The following is a 19,188-nucleotide window of genomic DNA, read 5'->3' as shown; positions in this document are numbered from 1 at the left end:
AAAGTATTTACTTTCTTTTTGAATAGTTATTGAATCTTTTTAAGAGAGCTTGCTAAATCTCATGATGCTGAAAATGGAAGGTATCAGTAGGGCTGTTTCTTGCCTTTCAGTGATGGCTGCAAAGGACAATGTATGTCATACCTCCTTTTCACTGAAAAGTTGACTTGTAATCTGTCAGCAGCTGCAATTTAATTTCAGCAAAATGAGGAAAATAAGAAATAATATGTTGGTTACTACTTCAACCATAGCCAAGAGTCTAAAAGGGCCTCTATTGACTTGGCAGTGTTTCTGACAGAAGAGAGCCTGGAGCCATCAGCCTCTACAGAGCAGCCCTTTTCCTCATTTATTTCAGCATCTCAGGGAATCTCTTCATTTATTGCTTTTCTGTCCTCTGTCATGTACCTCTTTCCTCATCTTTACTACATAAAACATGAAACTTGTGTTTTACCCTACAAAAGTTCTTGTCTCATATTTGTTTTCTTCATCAGCTTCATTGAATCTAAATAGATACAACTGAAAAACTCTGTCAGAATTTCTCTTTAGTTATTTGTGCATTATTTTTGTTGACCTGCACACTGAGAGCATCTTGGTATAGTTCAAAGATGAAAAACCAACAAGAAGGGAGTAAGTTTCAGACATATATCATCCAGAAAGTAATTAAGAACTATTGAGAGAAAAATCTGGACAGAAAAAATGCAGTGACCAGTGACACATGAAGATCAAAAGAACTATAAAAACATTTTAAAAACCCTCTCAGATAGTAGAGATAGGCTTTGAAAAGTCACTCTGAAAAACCAGACCTGCTAAACAAGCTGGGGAAATGATCCTCAGGAAAACAGATTATTGTCTTAAAGCTCCTAACCTCTTATGTTTCATTCCTCGTAAATAAGAAGGATTGGTATGTAAGATATTGTATTTCTCAGACTAACTTTTTTGTTAAGTTGCTCCAAAGGAGTTACAAACACAAATCCTTCTCTTATCTTTTAATCAAGGCCAGGCTGTGAGAAACTTGGTTTTTTTTGATAAGCCATGAACTATAAAAGCATATATAATATATATATATATATCATAAAAGGATATACGATATTCAACAGCATAACTTTGGAGACTAAAGGCAAGATTTCCAAAAGGGACATCATTATGAAAAGGAACTGAAAAGAATTCAATACAGCGATATTTTTTCAATGCACCACACAGTTTGATGAAGTATTTTGGAAAAACCCTATCTGTTATAATTTTTTATATGTCTCTAGAGAAATGTCATTATAGGAACATCATTTTTAACAGCATACATCTGAAGAAGAAATAATCTCTTTGAATCACTAGAATTGACTTAGTTCTGTCTGGTTGTATACTAACATTGTCAGCCTAAGTCTCGCAAACAATCATAGTAGTAACTTGAGTAGCTAATAGTAACTACCACCACAAAACTGAAATGTTATCAATTTCATCCTATATTCTATAATCTGAATAATGTATAGAAGTAATGTTAGTTTCAGTTTCTTACACCTTTCTCTCCTTAAACTCCTTTACCAACAAACATCTAAAAATCCTTTGACATGAATAGCAGACACCCATTCTATACTAGTGCTACAAGGTCAGGTGGAAACTATAGACAAAGTGTGTTAGGACATGATGAAGACAATGTGCTCTTAGCTTAATGTATAAATTATTAATATTTGGGAGAGGAGAAAACTCTACTATTTGTTTAATTTCCAAATATGAATTTTGACAGAACAAGCTCTAATTAGATAGTAGATAGTATCCTAGACAATAAATCGATGTATGGTAAAATTTTTAATTAAAAAACCTTTACTCTTTTTGTTTATGAGATTGATACTTTTTCTTTTCATAATTAGGGAGTTCATAATTAGCTACTTAGTCAAGTGGTTATTTTGGGAGTGCAATAAGGACTGTCTGTAAAAATAAAATCCAGCAAAATAATGAAACCACAAATCTAGCATTTCTCATCTTAATAAGCAATGATGTCTAATTATGAAAGAATCTGTACTTACTTTCCAAGTGCAAAACACTCCAGTTTAACAGTAGTTCCCCTTGCAGCTGTAACTGTGTAAGGAAAATGGACTTCAATTTTTGGTTCATATTCCCCCATCACACCTAGAAAATAACAAATGTTTAAAATATGAAACATCATCAATTTTCCATTATGACAGAAAGACCCATGGTGTGTTTTTTTGTTTTTTTTAATCTGCCCAGCAGTAAAGCTGGTAATTGATGGAGATAGCCTCGCTTGATCTGATACACTGTGCTCAGGTCCAGTATGTATACAGTGAAATGTTCTTCAGTTTACCAGGAGTACAACATTGAGCTTAAAAAAAGATTGTATTTTTTCAGACTTTAGTTAATGTTTAAATTTTCAAAGTTTAAATTGGACAATCAATAGAAGAGTGAGAATTTTCATAGACCAAATCTTTGTTTACTAGCACATTGGCAATTATGATGAATAAATCAACATATCATGCTGTTTTTGAGGATCTTCTAAGCTCAGGAAAAAGCCCTCAAATTATGTGGAGCATTTGTTTACATAAATACAAACACAGAAATGAAGACATGCAAAATTCAGTTATGTCCTTTTCCATAAGAATTTTAATTTGGGAGAAGATTACTTTTCAGGACAATACTTTAAGTACTGTAAGATAGCATTCTAGGAAATGAGGAAACATTCAGGAATGTGAAAATATAAAAATATAAATCAATATCCGAGTTATCTCAGATTTACTGTAGAGTGAGTGACAGCTTTGGAGAGTCACAAGACCTTAGGAAATGAGAAATCAGTAGGGAAACTGAGGTATGTTTTGTAAGTTGAGGTGAGACATTTATATTCGATGCAACTTGGAGGAAGGAGAGCATGGAAGGAGAAGAATATGGCTAACAGCTATGTTTGGTTAGATGGAATTTGGGCTATGGGGGTAAGAAATACTCAGGAACAAAAGGCTGTATTTAAAAAAGTAATAATTGTTCAGATTTTTAGATGAGAAAAACTGAAAAAAAATCTGACTTGTTGAAAAAGTAGCAACAAGTCTAAATCTATAACAATGAGTCAAAACTGTCCCAAAAATCTGAAGTAAGCAAATAGGAACAAGAGATGAAAAGGAAGGAGAGAAAAGAAATCTCTTATCTCTTTTAGAGATCAAATGTCCTAGCCTTCAAATGTTCGTTATGTAGCTCAGGATTTTCCAGTGGGGCTGTGCTCTATTTTCCCCCTGTCACTCAGGCTCCTGAAGCTTGGTTCTGGGAGGAAGTCTGAACATACTTGAATGTTTCATCTGGGGCTTAAATCTAATTAGAAAATCTAAATGTGTCTCAAGTGAATCAAATAACAGAAACAGAAAGCATAAAATGTTTGTATTTCAAATCATGCAGTTCTAAAAATAATGTGGCTTTCTAGGTAGTGGATTTATTTTTAAAAACATAATCCTGCAAGTATTACATATGATAGCAATACTGACCCATTTCCAATGTTTTACATTGCTTTATGAACCATTTTTTTTTTTTTTTTTAATTTTAAAAAAAAAATTAACATGAGTGTCCTGGGTGTTAAAATAAAGCCATGTCATCAAAAAAATGGTAGTCAATTAAAATTTTCCTTAGCCTAGGCTGAAGTGATTGCTAGTACAATATTTCGTAAAAAATGTATGCTTTCTGGCTTGTAATATGTCAATAAATTTGCAATTTAGTTACATTCCTTGTAACTTTGTTTACTGTTTTCTGAAATTTTTTTGAGATTATGTATACTAGTTTCTGATTTATATCAGTTAACCAATTACATAGTTTTACAGGATATCTGTTCTTTTAAATATGTCTTTAACAGATTGAAAAAACCCAGACCATTAATCCTTCATTAAAAAGAACCTTTAATAAACATTCCTCGTGCCAATATGGCATCTCTTCAAATTCTATTCTGTCACTTTGAGATGTGAAGATGAGAACTGAACAGCAATAATGAAGATGAAGATCTTTCTATCACACTATTTTTTCCTAGAATTTTTTTTTGTTTGTTCCACAAAATTCCCTTTTATTTGCTGTAATTGAGCTATACACTGTGGCCTCCTAACCTCTTCATTGATTATATTTAATAAAGGCATTATATTTTTAGGTTTTGGTATGATATAATTTTTTTGATGGTGACATTATTTGTTGCCTCTCTATTTCTATTATCACAATATCCTTTTGCAGTTCTTCAGGGTTAGCTGTAACTTTCAAAATTCTTAATAATTCTGCATCAACAATCTTCTCCACTTCCCTGTTCATTTCATTTCCAGATAGTTTGTGTGTAGAATAGTTAAATCCCAGGAAAGCCTTCACTCACAATCTCCCAGCTCTCCAAACTGTTTAGATATGCATACAATAGGTAGATTATATCTAATCTATTTTTAATTGAAAATGGGGCTCTATTTCAGCCCTTCTAAGAATTTAGTTTCTTTTACAGCCTTTGATGAGTGACCCTGTAAAGAATTATGTGAAATGAAACCAGCTTGGCCATTTCTGTTCATATTCTCTCAGACTCTTTAGGAAAGCTGGATATAGACTGAAACATGACTTTCTCAATTAAAAACTGTGTTGTTGGTATATGACTGTGTGGTAAGGCTACTGTGTGACAATGTGCTAAATACAATCCTAATGATCATATTTTATGTATCTTCTATCAACACACTTGACACAGAAGTCAGACCTAGTGGTCTGTCATTCCTCAGATGTTCTTAGGAGTCCCTTTTTTTTGAAAAACCCCCACCTTTTCTACCTACCATCCCTCCAGTCCTAAGGCTCAGTGAAGGAGAACAGTACATCCTGCTTCCTTCCATACCAAAGGTGGGCCTTGATGCTCGATATTTTTTCTAAGGTTTCTTCTATTTAAGCTTCAATTACAAGAACTTCAGTCCTGATAGAGGAATCTCCTATGTTCCCTTCTAGTGAACACTGCTGAAAATAGTTCACTTAGGTTTTATGATGGAGCCTTTTATTCCTAAGGTGTTCCTTTTAAATCTTTGACATCTGCTGACTGTTCACATTCACTGACAGGTTTTGTGCTTCAATGAAATTAAAAAGCAGGGTGGTTTTGCTTTTGGATAAGGCTTTATTCTGGAAAATAATTGTGTTGAGTTGTTATATAATATCTATCACTTGCTTTTTTAGCCCCGAATAAAAACAAAACTTAAAATGAGATTAAATTATTCCTGCCTTTAAAATAATACAGTACATCTTTACTCATCTGAGAGAATATTATCTTTCAGATCTTATGTTTTTAACTTACATTAAGTCCTTTTGATAAGTGGAGTCTGTACACGCACTGAATGCTCTTTGCATATCATGCTGTCATTTAATACCCTTAATAAAATGCCTTGTACTGATGGTTTGTACCATGTCCTGTTCTTCTGGGTTATTGCTACCCTAGCAAGTGACATGCCTGCAGCAACTGGCAGGAAATGTATAAAAATTACTGAGCAATTGCTTTGTGTCCCTATGAAAATTAGGAAACAAAAGTCTATTATTGCAGAGGGATTTTTTCATTCTTATTATTTATGATCTTTGAGACCATGAAGGCCATTACAGTTGCATAGATATTAAGGGAATTGTTAAGGCCTTACCTGCTCACATTACACTATAATTGCTCTGCTATGGCTGTGGTGCCTCTAGGCTTTTTAGCTTTCCAGCTTCTGTTTCAGTCACTATGAGTCAGTGATGGCAAAACAACCATCACCTGCATTTTCATTAAGATTTTTGTTCATTTGTGTTAGATGCTAAAAAGAACCTGAACTTTTAGGAAATATTGAGGTTTTGAGCTACATGCACTGGAATCAATCTCTCTCAGGCTCATATACATGACTCTTTTACAAAGGTTTGAGTAGGGCCATAAAAAATCCTCTCAGTCATTTTTTATAACCAGTTATCAAGCATGAAATACAACGATAAATAAAATTGATCAGCAGAGAATAAAAACATAATATACGATTTTCAAGTGGCTAACAAATCACAGAGCTCATGTGTTTTGGGATGGGAGCAATGGGATGCTGCTCTCAATGCTGCTGTGCTCTGCCTTCCCATGGAAATGCATCCTTTCTGAAAATCCTTTACCTTTCAAGGCCTGACCCCCACTGTTCACTATTTTTTAGGCTAATTACTTAGTTTACTATACTCGCTACTTCACAAGATTTGTATTTCACCTGAGCTCAGATCTGAGTATAAAAGTACTGGATTTGTGATTGATATGAAACATACCTATTCAAAGTAAATCTAGTTTACCATATCTTGAAATTTGGTCAGGGATTACAAATGGGTTTAAAAGCCAAACTTAACTGGTTTTTTAAGTAAATCTTGTCCCTGGTCTTCATTCTGAAATACATCGTTCCACCTTAAATTTTCCAGTGTTTGGGTCTCTGTCCTTTCAAGAAAAGTCTTCTTAACCAGGTGAGATTCAAAAGCTAATAATCCTTTTGCTCTGTCTCTGATTAACAAAGAAGACACTTATTTAAATAATTGAGCATATTCCAGGACAAAGCACAGTTTGACCTTGTTAGAATCAATGGTTTGTTAGTCACCTAGCCAGAAAGGGACCTCAAGATTTATAGAAGAGATCTCTCCTTCAGACATATTTTTTTTTACTATGATGCAGTTGTCACAAAGTAGCTATTGTTCAACCCAAGTAACAAAAAAGTATTCACAACATCTAGTTTACTTCTAATAAGGGGTTTCATTTAACAAGATTTTCCTCCAAATTTACTGCAAATCTGTGACTTAAGTTCTACACTCTGCTAGTCAGTGTCTTACGAACCCTAAGCTATAATGTCTGCATTTCATTTTTCTATGAAAAAAATTATCAAGATGGCATACAATGTGATAAATATTGATTTTGAGGCACTTACATACCACAGGAATAGATGTAATAAAATTTCAAACATTTACAGATATTACTGCTGCTAAAATTCTTTACATTATCCACTATGGACCATTTAATGGAAATGGAGAATGGAATAAAGACACAAAATCAGTTCCTGATTTTCAGTCCTTTCAACTAAAAACAAGGGAAAGAGCTACAGACGGGATATCAGACATCATTGCTTTGCAAAGGACTGCTCTCCCTCTTTATTTAGCCTGCCAATCCATGACTTATACAACCTCAGATGAAGAGTGTGGAACAACCGAGACAGTATGACAGTATCCATACAATAAGAGTTTCTTGCTTCATGGGATCAAATAAAACCTGAATGCTGAGAAGTCATGACACATCCTCTTATTCAACTGTGTAGAGGCTAATACTTCTTTTGTTAATCTTCCAGATATTAACTACCCTCTTGCATCTCCCATAACATGAAGGCTCCTTAGATCCTTTCAGCTAAAATGATTTGTGTTTGTTATATACTCTTTCAGTAATAGCTCTGTAACTTCCTTTGGAGCCTAATTTTGAATAGAACAGGTTACAGGGAGTACTTGAATAAGTGGCTGATAAACATTTAAGGCAGCAGATAAAAAAGATTCTAAGACTCCTGGCTAAACCTCATCAGAATGCTCAGGAGAAAATGAAAGCCAAATATTTCCTGAACCCAGGAGAAAGATTAGGCATGGATTGATACTTGCCATTATTTTCTTAACAAATGATAAAACCCTCCCAGCTCAGTGACTAAGAGTGTTCTTCTGAGAGGTTTGCACAAAGAAGTCCCTGATTTTAATCAGACGATGCAGGAATGTTAAAATGGTTTTCTTACATCCTGTATAAAGCTCTAAAGACAAATTTAATTGGGATTCTTATTAGTTTGGCTCTTCCTCTCAGTTTCTGGGAAATCTCTTGAGGAGCCATAAACTCATCCTGCTGCATAAGAATTTTTAAATAATTTTACAGATCAAAAGTTAAATATCCTACCACATTGTAGTGGTGATCTGCTATGTGAGTATGTATTTAAACCCAAGAAAATTTTGCCTATGAAATTCCTTGCAGAATGTTCAAGTGTAATTTCTTCTCCTATCTATAATCTGTGATGAAAACTAAGGTTGTCTAAGGTGTGGGTGCCTTTGTAGCAAATTTATCACTTTCCCTGAAGACCTGGACCATTAAATGTCTCCAGACATTTGTTTGGGAGAGCCTTGAATGCACACATTTACAATGACAGTAAATTGACAGCACAAACTGAATTAATTCAAGTATAATGATGATACCTACCATTGTATCTCGTCTGCAGCAGAGAATTTAAATGCACTAGGAAGAATTTATTGACTCACCTGCTATTAATCTTATTACAAAAGGAAGGACCAGTGCCTGTTGTAAGTCCCTAAAAATTCACTGTGGGAATGGTTGCTTTAAGATAACAGTCCACAGCATTTCTTCCACTTAGACATCTCTCAGCCAGGTTTTGAGCTATAAATTTATCATTTAAAAAGCCCTGAAAATGCTCATGTGAAATTGCATTCTCTAATGCACTGAACTAAGCACTAAACCTAATACTAAAGTGCCAACATTGTTTTTGTATGTTAGAGAACAAATCCTATTGCATATTACAGAATAGAAAAAGGTCTTTACTGTAATATATCCTAATATAAAAGAAAAATTGGCATTTCAGTGTCTGGAAAAATTTCATAGTGAATATAACACAAGAAGGGAATCAACTCTAGTTTACAACTAAGGGATCAGATGTTCATGCATTCCTAATTATAGAGGAATAAATGTGAAAAAAAATCACATTTAGAAGGAAAAAAGTGTTTAATGTTTAAACATAACTTTACTCTCGCCACTTTAAAATCCCTATTTTACTCATACTTGATTTCATTAGTTCATCAGTTGCACTGAACTCTGAACTCTGCCTGAAAAGCCCTTTCTAGAAATACTATTACTGTCTTGAAACATATTATTATTTATAACTCTTAAATGTAATGTATGTCATACATACAAATGAGCTTTCTGCCTCTCTTAAACATCGAAAACAGCTAAAAGCACTTAATTTTCAATTGAAAATCATTGTTTTATTACTGAAATAAAGGGAACTGAGTCCAAACCCTAAAGACACAAAGCAATGAGACAGTCTCAGAATAAGCAATGAGGGAAATATTGGTATATTATTTAGTATTTCAAATGAGAGGCCAAAATTTCTAGTGGACAGATTGGGCTGCAGAGATTTCTGTTTACTTCTGCTTGAAAATGTTGAGCAGCAACTATGACCAAGTATGGAGCCTTTTTCCATGTAGAAAAGTCTTTAGTGAGTAATAGCCTAGACTTCATCAATTTCCCACACATTTGTAAAATGGCATTTAAGCTCCCCTTCTAAATCCAGCACACTTGGTATTGGATGAAACTAATCTTCACCCTTTGGACGTTCAGAGATGAGTGAACACCTGGATGGTTTGTACACAACATGCCAATATGAAGATTTATGCATATACAGTTTTATCTGAGCATGGAAACCTGAACATTTTCACTGACTAGGTGTGTGGACAGTTTTTCTGAGCAGCTATACATATCAAGAAAAAAAATAATTCACTACACTAGTCAACATACCATCTTGCTTGTGAGGCCTAGGTGAACAAAAACCAAATGATGGGGGTTTTGGTTCCATTTTGTTTTTCCAGGGAATGAGATTGCATTGAACTTGGCACAAGAAATATGAGGCAGATTTCTTTTCGGCATCACTGGCCAATATTTATTGTTTCTCCTTTCCAATTGCCTGATACTCATCCAGAATGGGCTCACAAAAGATATTCAGAAACCTGGGAAATGTTATTTAATCTATGTGATTAAGAGGAGGATCTAATTTTTATGGGATTTTTAATTGTATTACTGATGAAATGTTCTAAGAACCTAATTTTTCCTATAGGAAATGACATAATTATTTGTACTTCAAGTATGACCTTAAGCTTAATTTTTTTTCATTTCAACCTGTGAAATTGTTTTACAGGATGAAAATAGAATATCCACTTTCCAACTGGGTGCCAGAAGTGTCAAAACTATTGTGATGTCCAGAGACAATATTTCCCTTGCTTCTGATTAATCAGAACTCTACTGCAGGAAAGAGTGTTGCTCTAATATTCATTGCATCTAATTAACTGGAAACAGCTTCCTAAATAAGAAATTTTTTTTTTCAATTGAGACTGCTCATATAACCATGTAAAACAAAGAACCTCTCCTTTTCTCAATATGAAAGATCAAACTAACATGAAAATTTCTCTGTCATCAGCAACAAGTATTGAAATATCCATTGTTTTAGACTCAATAGCAACAAATCATCCTGTTACCTACTCACTGCAATTTTAACTTTAAGCAGAACTCCTGCTGTTCACAATCAAATTATTTCACTACTCTGGCAAGAATTCCAAACTCACAAAGCAGCATGCACTTGTGAATTTGTGTCTAAGATCCTCAGACACTAAGATATATAATATTCAGGATCATTCTTTGAAATCTGAAGCTATCTACTGAAGCTGTAAAGGTTACTTTCATGATCATTTTTCACAAATTTGAATTCAATCACCAAGAATTAAAATATTTCCAACATACTTCTGTCTGAAATCTTAATAGTTATGGTTCAATGCAACGCCATTCCTAATCCTGACTTGAATTCTGAGGAAATTTTTTTTCAAGTTCTGTTATATTGGGCTTTATATATTCTGTATATGGATCAGTTAACTCTTTGTGCAAGTTTCATAAGTCATGAGAAGAAGGATTGAAACAAGAAAATATAAGTGCAGAAATGTGCAAGACACTGCATGACTAGAATCTTGAGCTATTTTCGCTAATTTAAAAAAGCAACTGCATTTCCAGCATATAGTGTTTCTATTAACTAATGGGAAGATTTAGCAATTAAAAATCCTCTAAAGAGGTTCCCTTAAAAGAGCTCAAAACCAGACTAAACCTAATGCAAACTTTCGGAGTGGAAGAGTTCTTGCTCTACAATGAATCCTGGGACATAATAATTTCTCAACCTGTCCCTATTTTCCACTGTAATAGCCCTATACCCCCCCGGGTTCAGCCTTTTTGCATTGCCAAAAGACCATCCCAAGTTATTTTCTCTCTCTACTTTTTTCTATTAAATATTTAATAAATAGTGCTTGTGAAGTGTTGTGTTCTGTTGGAGAGTGTTCTTCAATTATTCTACATTCCCTCTAAAACACTCTGTTAAAGGTTTATTGTAGAGTAAACTATAAAATTCTGTAATTGTAAAATTCTATAAAATTCTCTGCCTAACTATAAATTTTCTTGCTTATAGGTAAGAAGCATTGTTGATAACTGGAACAGACTTCATTATTATTATTATTATTAATAATAATAAAAAAGTTGCTTTTTTAGAAATAAAAAAATCCTCTAACAAAACCAACAGCCTTCCCCCATCCTATTATATGTATGTCCTTCTCTGAATTTTTTTTTTATTAAAATAAGGCTACACTGACATTTCTTAATCCTAATTTTCATTCTGTTATTTTTACAACATTGCAGGAAGACCTTGGCATAAGAGCAAATCAAGAGACAAAAAGTTAAAAATACTTGCAACCCACACAGGATATACTTTCAGTAGATTAAAGCAGAGATTGTGGGAGGACTTTTATTTTCAGTTTTCAGAGTAACCCATCATTAAAATACCTCTCTACAGTTTTACAGGAGAGACATATTTACTACCAGGTAATGGTTGTCCAGGGACATTGCCATTTTATCAGCCTTCCCCTGGAGGAAACCTTGCATACATTCACTCATGTCTCTGTCAGTGTTATCAATCTTTGCATACCATTAAAGGACAAACTTGATTTTGACCAGACAGTGTGCCTCTTCTTGAAAAAAAAAAAAAACAAACCCAAAGTAGGATTACATCAGGTTTGATTCTAGCCCTACAGTACTAAGAAAAGTTCCTACTGTTTCTAAACAATTTTCATGGACTTGCACAATTCAAATACAAAATGTTGCTGCAAAACCTTGCAATATAACCCACATGAAACAGGTAGCCTATAAGGCTGAAAACTCCAGGAAATCTAGCAGAATTAAGTAACAGCTGAATATGTATTTGGAATCCCTATTACATTTCAGGTGTACTTTGTTGCCTTCTAGAATTCAACTGCATATGAATAACCCCATAAGAGGAAAAGACTATTAATAAAAGTTGGAAAAAAATGAGAAACAAAAACCAAACCAAAACCAAAGCAACAGAGAAATGCAAAGAATGGTCAAAACCATTGGAGTTCATCTTTAAGTAATTTTTAAAAAAATCTAGATATTCATTAATTAACAACTGCCAACATTCTTTGGTGATGGGTACAGCTAAGTCTGTGGAAGTGCCAATTTTTTTTATCTTTATTTATTACCTTATTAGGCTACACTGGGCATTTTAATTGCTTGATTTCTATTATTTGGGAATTTGCTAAGATTTCTTCCAAACTTTTCTTTATGCTGTTAAAGCACTCTTTAGATAACCTAGTGATGTTCAAGCAACTTATCCCACAGCTTAACCTCAAAAAGTATATACAGATCATATTTAAACATGGAAAATTTAAAATTAACATCCTTAATCTTGATAGCTATATGTTCTATTATTATGTGAGACTATTAATCACACTGAATTAATCAATAGAATGAAGACAGACAAAATTCAGTTCACTGGGACACAGACTACAAAGACATGGATAAAATCTGAAAGTCAGTTAATATGAGAATATGGTCAGACATACCAAACTCTGGAGGTTAAACTAATTTGCTCTAGTGGAACTTAGAAAGTATCCTCTGATGCCTGAAATTGTCCACGTTTGCTCATTTTTTAAAACTTTTGTTTGTTTGTTTGTTTGTTTGTTTGTTTGCTTTTGTTTTGTTCTTGTTTTTTTTCCCCTCTGGAAATTTTACCATAGCAAAGCTGATATGCAGTATCTGCACAGAGCTAAAACAAAGAATCACATAATACACTACTATACAGTAATAATGTTTAAGTTAGCATATTTTCCAAGGAAATAAAAAATATAAGAAGGATGAAAAACTAAGAAAAACTGTCATAAAAATCTGTGAACTTGAAATAGCTGTCTTATGCTCTCAAACACCAAATGTTTATACTCCCTAGGTTTCTATTTATTAAATTTGAAAAGACTTTCTGTTGCTTTTATGAGTCAATACAATTTGCTGCTCCCAATCAGCATCCAAGCCTGTGAAGATGCAATTTAACAAAGCTGTTTATTATTTGTAAACAGCTATCAAATAATTCCTCAAAGTTTGCAATGCATTAAAAGGCAGTTAATAAAATTACGCATTTTTTTTATTTCCTGCTAAAACTTTTTATCTCCTTAGAATTTTAGGGTGTTTTTATAATCCAGCTTGAAGTGAAATTGAATTATATGAAATGACTGATTGTCAAGGACATCTGAACAAATGAGGTATTCATTTTATTCAGAATCCATTGAAGGATTTCTTGATGTTTTTATTTAATTTGCCTCATATCAAGCAGCTAAGCTCCCCTTTGAGACACATCACAGAAGAAATAAAAGATTAATAAAATCCCAGTAAGTTCATACAATCTTGCAGAGTTTGACAGAATGCCTTGATATTATTCCATTTCATTCTCATAGATAAATAGAGACCAGTGTTGTCATTGAAGAGCCTTTTGTCACAAGCTCTCTAGTCCCCTGGGCATAGGTACTGTATATACATCAAAATCTAAGAATGATAATAAATAAATCCATTAGAGTATTTTGGAGTTAATGATATATATATGTTTGGAGAATAATGGCTATATAAATTGTTTTATTTATATAGAGCTATTTGTAAAGCTGTTTAAAACCACAAGCTCTTCCTGTGGTTTCTAACAAATGTGCTGACTGCTTAGGGAAATGTCAGTTGTGATGCCAACCATTGGAACAGAGAGAGATATAGTATTTTAAAATCTGAGTATTTGAAAAGTTCAAAGTAATTCAAGTAATTTTATGACAAAAACAAAAAGCTTAAAAAGCCATATTTAGAATCACATAACACAACTCAGCAAACAGAGTTGAGTATATTTTCAGGTCATTTGATGTTTGCTTTAATGTAATTTTAAATTCTCACTTCCCTCTTGGAGTCTATTCCCAGCTGTTTCTTTCTTCATAAATTATTTTAATTTCTTTAACTAGGTAGCACTACCTTTCAGGAGTTATTCTGTATTTTGGCACATAATGAATGCATACTTTACAAAGTTTTAGTTTTTAAAAACCTAGCTAGTTAGCTAGCTAGCTAGCTAGTTTTTAAAAGGCCCATATTATTGCATTATGTGGAGGAGGTAGAACCAGGCAGATGTCCCAAACAATATGATTTAGCAACCAATATTTTCCTTAACAACTTTTTTCAAGGTAGGTTTATGGAGACTGACTGCAAAGTTAGGTAGAAAGTTGAGGTTTCTTCACTGAGAAACTTGCTCAGTCACACAGCAAGCAATCCTATGGCAAGCAAGGAGATTTTCACAAATACCAACAGATTAAAATTAAGGCATGGAAGTCTAGAAGAAATTAATGTGTGTGAAAAAATGAGTCAGGAAACTGGGAAATTGTTGAGGAGCTGTTCATCTCTGTGCAAAACTTCCCCAGTACTCCAGCACGGTTCAGAAGGTTGGATTATCACAGTGGTGTGACAGCCAGCCATGAAACAAAAATTTGCTGGAGGCTGGAATTTACTCTCCACTTGACATTTAAAAAAAATCTGCAGTTTTCCTTCATAGATTTTTTTTCTTAGCTGAGTGATGTAGACTGCTGCCTTTATCCTTATTTACTCTCTAAATTTCTTACAGTGTATTGTGTGCCTATGTACTGTCAGTACAAGATGGATAATTAATCTGCTGAATATCTGCCCAAGATGGAGCCAAATAAAAAGCATGAAGAAATATCATAAAGAATAAATAGAGTAAGATATGAATAATAAATAAGACAATAAAATTCCATTTTTTCAGAGTCTAAAGAGATTTAAAAGGTAGTCTATGTTTGGGGGTTTTAATTTTGGAAAAAAAATTATCAAAAAGATTAAGTTCACTCTGTTAAGTCAGTAAAATTAAACATCTGAAACAATATTTAACATAGGTAAGTACTAAACTAGCAAAAGAAAATAGGAAGTGATAAATTAAAAGAGCAGCTTTTTGCTGCAGAGGCTACATGCTATGCAGAAGGAAATTTAAATTTGTTATAATGAATAAACATTAGCTTAATTTCATTTTAATTGTTGAACATATTTTTAATTTACTCTATTAAATGAAGTCATCTGTGTTTAAATCCAGATTTTGTACTGTGTCTGTAGCATAGGACTACTATTCGTTCAAGAAAAAGCTATAGACAAGACAGAAGAAAACTCTCACAAGTTTCTCTTTCTCTTTGATTTATTTATGTAGGTATGGATTCACATGTGCTGAATTGCTGTGAGAAAGCATAACTGAATGTGGAACATCTTGGAAAGAAGGAAAATATTGTCCATTTTCTCTCTTCCTTTGAGACATGGCAGAAGAGATTGACAGCCACCTCCCTGCAAGCTCCTTTCAGGCAGCTGTAGAATGATAAGCTCTCCCTGAGCCTCCTTTTCTCCAGCCCAAACACCCCCAGCTCTCTCAGCCACTCATCAGATGTGTTTTCGAGACCTCTAGCAGCTTGACTGCCCCTCTCTGGACTCACTCCAGCACCTCAATGTCCTTTTTTCAAATGAGTGGCCCAGAACAGGACACATACTTGAGCTGTGGCCTCTCCAGTGCTGACTACAGCAGGACAATCATCCCTGCCCTGCTCCTGCTGCCACACACTGCTGACCCAGGCCAGGATGCCACTGGCCTTCTTGGACACCTGGGCACACCCTGGATCATGTTCAGCTGCTCTCTGCCAGCACCCCCAGGTTCTTTTCTGCCAGGCAGCTTTCCTGTCACTCTGCTCCCAGCCTGTAGCACTGCCTGGGGCTATCATGAACCAAATGTGGAAATTTGGATCACCCTTCTGATCCTTCTGGTAGATGGACCTCATATTTGCTATTTTCCAGTTAACTATGACTTTTCTGGATAACCAGGACTGCTGTTAAATAATGCAGATGGCTTTCACCATCTCCCTCATTACTGTTGGGTGCATCCCATCCAGGCCCATAGATTTGTGAGTATCTAACTGGCATTTAACCATTCCCTTCTGGATTATGAGGGTATCACACAAGTCTCCATCCCTAACTCCCAGCTCTGGGAGTCGGGTATCCTGAGTACAACTGGTTTTGCTACTAAAGATTGATGCAGAGAAGACACGAAGTATCAGACTTCTTGTCATCCTCTGACACTATGACATGTTCTGCACCTAGAAAAGGATGGAGATTCTCCTCCACTCTCCTTTTGCTGTCAATGTATTCAGTGAAACTTTTTGTGTTGTCCTCAATCACAGTGGCCAAATGAATGAATAATCTCCTGGCATCCTGCAGCTGCTCTGTATGCCCCATGTGGCATTGGCCAGTCTCATGGATGTCTCAGGAGCGTCAATGTGGCAGTAGCCACTTGGGTTGGGGCAGCTGAATGGGCCACTAAGGAAATAGACATTGCCTGTAAAGGAGATGTGCTTCTCTCTGTCAGTGACAGAACTTCAGAATAGCAAGGTGGAGTAACTGTTCTAAACACAATACACCAGAGGTGTTAGTGTGCACCTCAGCCTTCACAGATCTAAATATTCACACAGTGTCTGAATATTTTAAAAGAAACTGCCTGCATGAACAACTTTGCAGTTGCCACAGAAAATTCACGCATATACTGAAAAAAACAATTAAAATCACGGTTCTTATACTAATTAGAATGCGTTTACTTCAGTATTTTTCATTCATGTAGTAGTCAGAAACAGTTCTTTTCTTACCATCATTTCTCAGTGTGAGAGGAGTAGGAGGACTCAAAACTCTGGCATTTGTCACTGTGTTTTTTACCAGGCATATGTAGCTGCCAACATCGGATGTTTGCACCTTGGATATGTAGAGATTGCCTGTCTCCTGAGAGATGAAGCGCCTGCTGTCTTCTGCCACAAAAGATGGGAATTCATTAAATACCCAGCTATAGATGATCTCTAAAAGAACACAGAAAGAAAATAAGATAAAGTAGTTGCAGAAACAATACTCTGTCATGTTAACAGACATACTAAATTAATGTTTGTTAGCTTTATTTCAATAGTCTATGGGGGTAAAAAGTTAAAGATTTTAAAAAGATTTTGTTTGGTTTAGAGCTGAAGAGAATATTTTTTCTCCCCTTGGAATTTTGGAAATGGCATAAATGTTGAATCCAAAGTTCCTTGTGAAGGCAGATTTAGTCCAGGTAAAATAATTGAATTATTCAGCAGACTCAGAAAACAGCAATAAGATATTAGATAATACCATTTTCTAGTCTTTTATGATAATAATATCCAAATAAAAATATCTAATAATAATATCCAAAGAATTATTTTCTCTACTTGTTCAGATTTGCAGGGAAATATATCAAGATGATTCCTTCAGAGCTATGGATGACTTTTGAAAGTATATACATATAAACAGGTTTCATTCCCAATGTGTGTTTTTATAATGTCTAGATTTTAATAACTGTTCAACCTACCTACCAGGTAATTGCCTTACAGTTCTATCTTTCCTTCTATAGTTCTTAGTTATATCATCATTGAAGAATTTCTTAACCCTTCATTTATGCAGCTTAAATCCCTATGATCAATGAATAATTCTTTAAACCAACTCTACCAACTAATCAGTGACTTCTGAAAACAGCAGTTAAATCAAGTCCCTTGGTTCTTATTTTTATCCCATGAATCATCTATTCTATTTACCTGAACATTACTTTTCCCTTTATACTCATAATAATTATCTGAGAAAAAAACTGATTTCCTATTATTCTGGATGAGATTATATCATGACTTAATAAAAACCTAGATTAATTTATGTTTCAACATTAGAAATATCAGTAAAGTTAATGAGGTTCTGATTTAGCAGGATGTTCCTTGCAGGGGATTATTCATGTGGAGTTTCACCAACTCCAACTTTAAAGCCTTAACCCTATGCATGCTTCTTTGCACATTGTTCTTCTTTTGGACTTATTTGTCATTGTTTCATTCTTTCTTTACGCTATAAAAAAAAAAATTGTTCACTAATTATACTGGCACATTTGCTGTAAGGTTATTTGTTCTGTAATCTCTCCCCTGGTAAAGCCTTCAAAAACCTGGTTTCAAAATGAGAAAAGCTGAAACTACTCCAGGAATGTAAAGTCCCCAATACTGCTCCAAGATGCAAACTGATCCACTGGTATAACAAATTCCAAGCTTTTAGACTGAAATTTCTTGTGTGACTGCTCAGCTTCAGCAGCAGCAGGAAGATAATAATTTCAAGTATGCCTGTCTGATTGTCTCATACATTCACCCCCAAGGCAGCCCAAATGTTTTCTTGATATAAAGTTAGTTCAAAGATGGAAGGGTCAAAGAGGTGAGAGGAAACAACTCAAAATTTAAATTTTGCTATGTGCTTTTCTTCTAATGATAGGAGAGGAACTGCTACAGCTGTTCTTGTTATAAGAAGTGTGAAACATATTACATCCTAGCCAGGTGTGCACTTTGACTATAACAGTATAGAGAGCATTGGAAATTCCAACTGATTTGTCCTTTCCATCCTTACGTTTCCTGACACCATGGTGAGAAAGGAACAGAGAAGCACAATGACTGCTTTTTCAACCAATATAAGTGCATATAGTACTATAAAGATGCAGTACCTTCTGAATCAATTTTTAGGAAGTTCAGTTTTGAAATCAGATGAAAATTCTCTCCTAAAATACTGATGGTATCAATATAAAAATGTTGTGTTAAAGGACTGAACATACTTAGCTAACAGAAGGGGAAGATCACCTCAAAATGGGGGATTAAACTGCACACATTAACATTTTTGCTAAAATCTTTATTAGAATTATTAGTAATTCTGGAGGCTATACAGGACTCTAAGGAATTAAGTGCTCTCAGAAAGTGAGTGTTCAGATTTTCCTTCCTCTTCTGTTATGTTTCAGGCAAAATACTAATTATGTCCCAAATATATCTCTGAAAATTTTATTTCCACATTTTGCCATAATGCTTTATCTGGCAAAAAAATGGTTCATGGCAGTATAAAATTCTACAAAGTGATGGTGAATACACGAGCTCAAGGAAAATACATAGCCTTTAACTGAAGACCTGTTACCAGTTTAAATGGAAAGCAATCAGTCTCACTAATTGCTCTGGTTTAAAAGTAGTTCAAAC

At 34.4% G+C, this 19,188-nt stretch overlaps 1 protein-coding gene across 2 annotated transcripts in view; it reads right to left on the bottom strand.

The window, feature by feature from the left end:
• CNTN5 (contactin 5) overlaps positions 1–19,188 on the bottom strand; it is a 584,072-nt gene that overhangs the window by 140,095 nt on the left and 424,789 nt on the right. For both annotated transcript variants that reach the window (XM_079302225.1, XM_079302226.1), the window contains 2 exons: positions 16,792–16,995; positions 2,016–2,118 (listed from right to left, as the gene is read on the bottom strand). In XM_079302225.1, coding sequence (XP_079158351.1) covers positions 2,016–2,118; positions 16,792–16,995 — 307 coding nt within the window. The remainder of the gene's footprint in view (positions 1–2,015; positions 2,119–16,791; positions 16,996–19,188) is intronic.

The sequence above is a fragment of the Erithacus rubecula genome (assembly GCF_903797595.1).
Source record: "Erithacus rubecula genome assembly, chromosome: 1".
Taxonomy (NCBI): domain Eukaryota; kingdom Metazoa; phylum Chordata; class Aves; order Passeriformes; family Muscicapidae; genus Erithacus; species Erithacus rubecula.
Note: the sequence above shows the minus strand (reverse complement) of the source record. Positions and strands in the feature narration are given on the sequence as shown.